Source organism: Myotis davidii, unplaced genomic scaffold, assembly GCF_000327345.1.
Source record: "Myotis davidii unplaced genomic scaffold, ASM32734v1 scaffold44, whole genome shotgun sequence".
Lineage (NCBI taxonomy): Eukaryota > Metazoa > Chordata > Mammalia > Chiroptera > Vespertilionidae > Myotis > Myotis davidii.
In genome coordinates, this window is record NW_006299705.1 from 6,065,219 (window position 1) to 6,074,297 (window position 9,079).

General features: G+C 34.5%; 1 protein-coding gene across 1 annotated transcript in view; it reads left to right on the forward strand.

Moving 5' to 3' along the window:
* The window catches only part of ZFYVE16 (zinc finger, FYVE domain containing 16), a 42,407-nt gene that overhangs the window by 23,595 nt on the left and 9,733 nt on the right, over positions 1-9,079 (forward strand). Inside the window, exons 8-13 of the mRNA XM_006775477.2 lie at positions 359-481; positions 1,191-1,346; positions 2,053-2,277; positions 5,878-5,960; positions 6,721-6,825; positions 7,218-7,365. Of these exons, the coding sequence (XP_006775540.1) occupies positions 359-481; positions 1,191-1,346; positions 2,053-2,277; positions 5,878-5,960; positions 6,721-6,825; positions 7,218-7,365 (840 nt within the window). The remainder of the gene's footprint in view (positions 1-358; positions 482-1,190; positions 1,347-2,052; positions 2,278-5,877; positions 5,961-6,720; positions 6,826-7,217; positions 7,366-9,079) is intronic.

The window sequence follows — 9,079 nt, forward strand, 5'->3', positions numbered from 1 at the left end:
CGTGGCGCCTTCCCCTGGTCACCTTCTGTAGAGAGAGGCCAGACTGCAGCTTAGGCCCACTCTCTGGGGAGCGGGCCTAAGCCATCAGTAGGATATCCCCTTAGGGCTCCCAGACTGTGAGAGGGGGCAGGCTGGGCTGAGGGACCCCCCATCCCCAGTGCACAAATTTCATGCACCGGGCCTCTAGTAAGTATATAACAGTTGTCCAGGATATTGATTGACTTTATGGAACATGTTTGCTTTTGTTTAAATTTGCTCAAGCCATTGGTAGATTTATAAATCTTGTTTTTTTTTCACTGCAAGCATATTTAACAGGATGTCATATTTATTCTAATTATATGTCATTTTCATGAATTAGGGCCTGTAGTAGAAGAACACCCATCTCAGGAGCAGATCATTTTGCTTCTTGAAGACAAAGCTTTTCATCCTGTTACATTTGTCCTAAATGCTAATCTACTTGTTAATGTCAAGTTAGTATTTTGTAAGTAATGATTCATCTTTCTTTGCCTAATTGGAAAGCAGTATTTCTGAATTAATTACCATCTTCAGGTTAGATTTATACTGGCAATCATGGAAAATAAGCAGCACTGGATATTGGATTTTTTAGTCAAATATGAATATAAGTTTTTGCAAATTTATATTCGGTAGGACTTGAAATACAAGCTTACAGATTTTTACTAGTGTCCCTCAGTAAGTCCTGGGCTTATAGCTGAGCTGTATTTTGATGTTCATGATACAATTAAATTTCATTCATTTAGCTTTTAGCGAAATTAAAATTTGGTAATTGAGGTAAGCAAGAATCCTGATTTAGTAGCAATAAAGACAGTTTAAAGTCAATGACTTGTGATCTAATTAAAAGTAAGAAACTAAATAATCTTCAGTAATAAATAATCCTTAGTACTCAACAATGTATCTCTCAGCTTTTCATTCTCTTTGAAACTAACCTAATTCTTACCCACTACATTTCACCATATTAGTGCATCTTTTATTTTAGTGTTATTTATTAATTGACTCCATCAGATAATCTTTTCTCTTTTCTACATTAATCTTAAGCAATTCAAAGTTTTTGTGAGGAGAACTCTGGAAAAATAAGGAATTTTAAAATTGTGCTTCATGCAAAAGACAATTATATTTAGTTTTTTTGGTTAATGGAAGTGGAAATTGATAGTTGTATGCTTTTATCACTTAAGATTCCTCAGACAAATATTGGTACTTCTCAACCAATGGATTGCATGGCTTGGGACAGGCAGAAATTATTATTCTATTGTTATGTTTGCCAAATGAAGATACTATTCCTAAGGACATCTTCAGACTATTTATCTCCATATATAAAGATGCTCTAAAAGGTATAGCTTTTTATTTTGAACTGTTTTATTTTTGTTTTAATTTTTTGTTTGTTTAAAGTATTACAAATAGTAGAACATACTTCTCCTTTTTCCCCCATTGACCTCCCCCCGTCCTCTTCCACCCCCCAGCACATGCCCTCATCCCCCTAGTGTCTGTGTCCATTGGTTATGCTTATATGCATGCATACAAGTTCTTAGACTAGGGGATGCACAAATTAATTAAAGGCATTTATGCTTTTGGTTATGCTAACTGTACTAAAGATTTATTTTGTGAAGAGATTATTGCTTTTTCAGGTCTTAATCATTGTTTTCAGTCTCCTTAAATCTAGCATTTTATCTGATTAGTGTCTTTATACAGATTTGAAAAAATTTTTACGTCAAATATATTTGCCTTATTTAATTAATTAATTTATTGCCTTTTTTATTTTTTATATGTCTATATGTTTTTCTTACTGTTTGTATAAGATGGGGGGACATTTTGATTTTACTTGACCATGCAGTAAGGAGGAAATTTTTTAAATAGCTTATGGTTATTCCTCCAGGAATAACCGAGCTTTATGCACACAAGGTATTGAATAGATGCTTGTTCTAGAGTGGAAATAAAATTCTACATTGGCTTTGTATAAGAAAGGTTATATGGGAACATTCAAACTCAGAAAACCTCTTTAAACAACTTAAAATCTTTTTTAAATGATTTTATTTCCAGGAAAATACATAGAAAACTTGGACAATATTACCTTTACCGAGAGTTTTCTTGGTAGCAAGGACCATGGAGGATTCCTATTTATTACACCTACTTTTCAGAAACTTGATGATCTCCCCTTACCAAATAATCCTTTTCTTTGTGGAATTCTTATCCAGAAGCTAGAGATTCCCTGGGCAAAGGTTTTCCCTATGCGTTTAATGCTGAGATTGGGTGCAGAATATAAAGGTAAGTTTTAGAATATTAAGTTAAATTTCATAGGTTCAAATAGTAAAAGAAGAATTCAGGGGTATCATTAAAATCAAAATTTTAATGGATTAATGGAACCACTTCTGTTTTGCTGTACTTTTTTTTTTTTTTAAATATATTTTATTGATTTTTTACAGAGAGGAAGGGAGAGAGAGAGTTAGAAACATCGATGAGAGAGAAACATCGATCAGCTGCCTCCAGCACATCTCCTATTGGGGATGTACCCGCAACCCAGGTACATGCCCTTGACCGGAATCGAACCCAGGACCTTTCAGTCCGCAGGCCGACGCTCTGTCCACTGAGCCAAACCGGTTTTCGGCTGTTTTGCTGTACTTTTAAAATTCCAAAACAACCCTCCTCTACTACCAAATTAGTCTACAAAACCTTGATATGTCATGAAGTCAAGTTTATAATTATTATATAAACTTACCTTAAAATATATTTTTTAAATTTTAGAACAAACCCATAAAAACTTGAAGTTTTCTAAAAAGCATGTAGAGAGCTCATTTTATGTTGCCTCTGCGGTAAGAAGACAAATTATTGCCCCCCTCAATTTGTGTATATTAGAGAGTCAGACTTAAAGGATTTTTGGATTATCAGTGCTACTACTTTCAGTTCCTGACTATAACCGAGTTGACTATTTTTAGAAAAGGAAATACTTAAAAATAGTGGCTCCCATCTTTGTTAAGCATGAGGTTCCTTTTTCTTATTTTTATATTCCTGACATTTAGCTTATTACCTAAAAGTGATGTAGACTGTATCATTTATGTATAATACTAGTATATGTACAATGTGTATATTTGAGCGTGAGTTTGTGTGTATCTTTACATATCTACCCTTGATACAATTGAGATTCTAAAGAGGTTTATATGTATGGTTATATCTAAGTTGAAATTATTTCCAGTGTTAAACTTAAAAAAAAAAGAATATATATATATTTGAGAGAGAGGGAGGAGAGGGATGTGGGAGGGGGGAGGAAGGAGAAAGGAAGGAAGGAAGGAAGATAGATCTGAGAGAGAAACATCGATTGGTTGCCTTTGACCAGAGAGCGAACACACAGCCTAGGTATGTACCCTGACCCAGAATCAAACCTGGTGCATGGGATAACAGTCCAGCCAACTGAGCCACACCGGCCAGGGCTCTTTCTCCTTTTTTTGAAGAAATAGTTTATTTATTGCATGTGAAGTACATCTAATGAAATTTTATACATTTCATTCTAATATAATTTAATAGATATTTTTGGAGGAAATTAAATGTAGGAAGATTATAAAGTGACCTTTACTATTTCAAAGTGGACAAATTCAGTGAGAGAGAATTCATTAAATCCCTCTCTTTGGCAAATTTTATTAAACTGTGATTTTTGGGAGGGGGTCCTTATTTAGGATTTAAGTATGAGATGCTATTAAATTGTATAAAAAGTAACAAGATTTAATTTTTATCTCAGGTTTTATGCTGTGTAAACCGAAGAACTTAAAAAAATTTTCATTCTGAGCCAAGTGTTACATCCATTCAACCTAATATTTTGTCTCTGATATTAATATTTGAAAGCTATTTTTATGAAAGGTTAGATCAGTATACTAGTATTAGGTAATTTTAAGTAATTATGTAGCATATAATCTGTATGTTTGGCCTGTATCACTTCTAGATACCAAGTCTGTTTTCACACAATGAAAGGAAAATCATGGGGCAAATGAGGGACTTCTCAAAAGATACACAGGGATTGGCGCTACAAAGCTATGGTAGTTATTTAGTAGTGATGAGGGCATATCAGCAGTTATTCATAGAAGTTAACTAGTCTCAGCTATTTTTTCTGAGTTCTTTATGTTCTCCTGGGTTTTGGATAGACTAGCATTTTGGTGTTATTGTTGCCCATGCCTCTTTGGGAATGGACTTTGAAGTGTGGTATGGTGTGTGTGTTTATATTGTTATAGAGATAATGTACATATGGAAAAATTAATGACAGAAGTTGATTCCCGTGATTAAAAACTGAAAATAAGTGTCTGAAATTAGTAATTTTCAAGTGGGGATTATCTATGCTTTTATGTTGAGATCATTTGGTTAAAATATCATTAAATGTTGGATTAGATGACTTGTGAGGTCCCTTTGAAACTGACAGGATGTCATTCTAAGTCAGAACCTTTTGAAAATAGTTTTAAATAAAATTACTTCTATCAAATTACAAGGATGCTCCCTGATTCATAAGAGATGAAGGAAAAAGTCAGCATTTACTTAATGTCATTTACCACTACATCTTATGTTTTTTCTAGTCTACATCCCCTGTCCTCCAAATAACTTATCCTTTTAAAACACCACAAAACATGTAATAGCAAAGATGTGAGTTCCCCTGACTTAAGTTTTGAAAATAGATAATGTCAGGTGTGTTGTCTTAGAATTTTAAGAACTTATCTATAATAACAAAAGCATAACCAGACGTCCTTCCTTCTGGACAAAGCTGCAGCGGGTGAGGGCTGCGGCAGAGGTGGCAGAGGCCACGGCGGTGGCGCGTGGGGGGGCCGGGGCCAAGGCCCTTGCACAAATTTCGTGCATCAGGCCTCTAGTATTTGTATAATAGGTATTAGAGAGGTTTGCTCCTTACCTAAGCTGAAGGTTAAAAATGTACCTGCTTTTTGCTGAAACTGGTTTGGCTCAGTGGATAGAGCGTCGGCCTACGGACTGAAAGGTCCCAGGTTCGATTCCGGTCAAGGGCATGTACCTTGGTTGCCGGCACATCCCCAGTGGGGAGTGTGCAGGAGGCAGCTGATCGATGTTTCTCTCTCATCGATGTTTCTAACTATCTCTCTCCTTTCCTCTCTGTAAAAACTCAATAAAATATATTTTAAAAAAATGTACCTGCTTTTTATTATCATAGAAATAGTCTTACCTTCCTTTTTCGCCTTCCTTTCCTTCCAGAGGTCCTGCTACATTGCCAGCAAGTTATCTTTTTCTTCCTGCTGTGCAGTATTTATAGTGCCCTAAAGAAAGAGGAAAGTTGTTAGGTGACAGGCTCCATGTCCCTTCTCCTTCTCTGCATTGATTTCTCTGACTCTGTATGCTTCTGTTATCATGCTGACCCAGGAACTATAAAAGTTTACTATATAAATCTGTAAATTAGCACAGTTGAATATTAATTGTACACACCATTAAAATATTTAATTCTTATTTTTCTTCAAATTCAGAACTTGATAGGAGGCTCTAGCCAATTACTGTAATTTTCCAACCATCATAATTTTGTGGAAACATATAGTGAAAAGATTAAATGCTTTGGAATCAGGCAAACCAAATTTCAAATCTATGTTACATTAACTTAGTGACCTACTTTCCCATTTGTAAAGTAGGGGTAGATATACTTGCCTCATGAGGTTGTTATAGAGTTTAAATAAGATAATGTATGCAGAGTTCCCAGTTGAATGCAGCACCTGATTAGTACTCAGTATGGGTTAATTTTCCCCAAAGAAATGATTGGGGGTAATTTATTCATACTGTTTGAAAAATAAGAATTAAAGGTAATACATTCAAGACTCTGTTGTGTTTGTTTGAGCTTTTTGGGCAGTAACCAGTTTGTTTTTTTCTTTTGTATAGCATACCCTGCTCCTCTAACAAGTATCAGAGGCCGAAAACCTCTTTTTGGAGAGATAGGACACACTATAATGAACTTACTTGTTGTGAGTAATTGAACTATTTTGTTAAGTGTTCTTATATTGTTACTTTAAAAATGTGTTTAGTAAATTTTACACACTTATGTTTTCCTATTTTAATTTGGCATATTTGGTATAATGAAAGTTTACTTATAAATATATCCTAGTTCATTTAACACAAACGGGCTGTTTCTAATGAATTGCTTTTTAGAGCACATCTAATTTATATGTACCTGATTTATATTGCCTTTCAATTCATCCTGCTGGGGTGCTTACATATTTAGGTAATGTGAGATCTACACAGATGTTGAAGCTTTTGAAGATGTAGTTAAAGTGATTGTAAAGTTAGTAAGTTTGGTGAGTGTGAACAAAGTGTGGCCTAAGTTTCCTCATTTGCTTTAGGAAGGATTGGAATAAGCCATGTTTCAGGTTCCTTCCCACCTCAGATTTCTAGAATTTTGTATTTACCTGTTACCAGAAAAAAGAATTTCAGTGGACTTACTTTGATTTATAATATTCAGTTTGAAGACCTATTTGAAAGATCTTTAAATAAAAGAGGAGATTACCCCCAAATACTATAGAATTCTTCCTGGGAATGATATTGTTTACTACTCTGTGGAGTAGCTAGATTAGTTGGTTTTATAAGTTAGTACTAGTTTGTAGATGGCATTTTCAGTTATGTATCACAAGTCTTAAAATGATGGATACTTTTTAATGGATTTGATGAATGGGTAAATGTGCATGAATAGTAGTTTAAGGTTTATGGAAGTGTCATAATTTTATATAGGACCTTCGAAATTACCAGTATACCTTGCATAATATAGATCAGCTATTGATTCATATGGAAATGGGGAAGAGCTGCATAAAAATACCTCGGAAAAAATACAATGATGTAAGTATAATTGCTTCATTAAAATTTTGAAGATAATTATTGAACATTAGATTTCCTTACAAGTGTGTCAATTAAATTTGATGTTTTGAAGCAGACTAATATATAATGGCAAAATATATTATTTTTGAAGTTTTAGATTTGCCTCCTAACAAGGCATTTAATTCTATTCTTTCTTCTTCTTCTTCTTCTTCTTCTTCTTTTTTTTTTACTGTTTTATGCATTGAGGTGATTTTATCTTAATAACTTTGTTTCTATCACATTCTTGGGGGTTTTCCAGACCAAAGTTTGAGGTTTATGAAGCTGGTTAGAAATGTGACTCTTTGAATTAGTGTAACTGATAAAGGCATGAAATGGTAAAAGTGTTTCTAAATGAATGTTGTTTTTTTCCCTAGGTAATGAAAGTAATAAATTCTTCTAATGAGCATGTCATTAGCATTGGAGCTAGTTTTAGTACAGAAGCAGATTCTCATCTAGTCTGTGTACAGAATGATGGAGTTTATCAAACACAGGCAAATAGTGCCACTGGCCACCCTAGAAAAGGTGAGTGTTGGTTCCTAGTGTTGATCCATTAAACCACCTCAATAAATAGAATTCTTTTCAAAGAGGAAATATATATATTTTACATGTATGCTGAATTGACAGTGATAAAACATGCTTTAAAATTTTATCTACACAAATATATATATGTGTGTATGTATATGTATATATACATACATACATTCACACATATATATATGAATATATTGATTTCAGAGAGAAAGGGAGAGGGAGAGATAGAAACATCAATGATGAGAGGGAATCATTGATCAGCTGCCTCCTGCACGCCCCCTGCTGGGGATTGAGCCTGCATGTGCTCTGAGTGGGAATTGAACCATGACCTCCTGGTTCATAGGCTGATGCTCAACAATTGAGCCACGAGGAAACACACAGAAGTATTTTAAAATTGCTTCTGATTTGTGTTTTTCACTTAGGCTACATTAGGTTTAAAGACTTGGACCACTGTACAGATATTCAGGCTTAATATGTCCTGTATGGTGGGAGTCTTTTCTTCCCCCCCAGTTATTTGTCTCTTGAATGAGGTTTTTTCACCTCTACATGCTTTTTGCTCCAACTCTCTTAATTAAGGGAGCACAGGATAGATAAGAATGTAGAATAATTTATAAAACTATAAGTGGCTGGGAATATAAAAATGATAAAGGTGGTAGAGTACATAGCAGGTCTGAGTGACATGACTCTCAGTTCTGGTTGAATGACCTTAGTGACTGCTGGATTACCAAACCCGTGCAGTAGAGGGCCTAACCCATGGAAAGTTACATGGAAGTACGCATTCCATAAAATTAATACATTAGTATAAAATAACAAATTTTAAAATATTCTTACATCTGTCAGCTAATACAGTTTTTTCTTCTGATTATAAAAGTAATTTATACTCATTTGTAATAAGCTTGGAAAATATATTTTTAAAAGTAGCAGAAGAAAAAAGCAGTAAAGAAAAAAGTGTCAATATATAGCCATTGTTGATATTTTTACTGTATTTCCTTTTTATATTAATATCTGTGTTAAATAGATGATATAATACTGGATATTTATACTTTTGTATTGTGTTTTTTTCACTTAACATGTCAGTGATATTTTTGACATTAAAATTTAACAACTATTTAATATTTGTTGAATAGGTATATATTTATGTGGTATAAGTTTGAAAGATATAAATATTTATAGTATAAAGTCTCTTCTTCCTTGACCCTCAGGCTACCCTCTCCTCCTCCCCATAGGCAACCAAACCAGTATTTTCAGTTTCAGTATGTACATCTTTTCTGAGACATTTTTAAATAAGTCGTTTGTTCCAGACTACACCTTGCTTTTTCTTTTGTTAACATACTTTGGATATTATTCTATTTTCGTTTATAAAGAATTTTCACATTCTACATAACTTTCCACTTTATATGTGTACTTCATTTAATTGTCCTTTATATTGGTAGAGATTACTTTTACCAGTCCTTGGCTATTTATAAAATAATAGAGGCCCAGAGCATGAAACTCATGCACTCAGGGGGGTACCTCAGCCCTGCCTTTGCCCTCTTGCAGTTCAGGAGCCCTCGGGGGATGTCTGACTGCCAGCTTAGGCCTGCTCCATGTAGGTAGTGGGCCTAAGCTGGCAATTGGACATCCTTAGTGCTGCCATGGGGCAGGAGAGGCTCCTGCCACTGCTGCTGCACTCACCAGCTGTGAGCCCAGCTTATGGCTGAGCGAA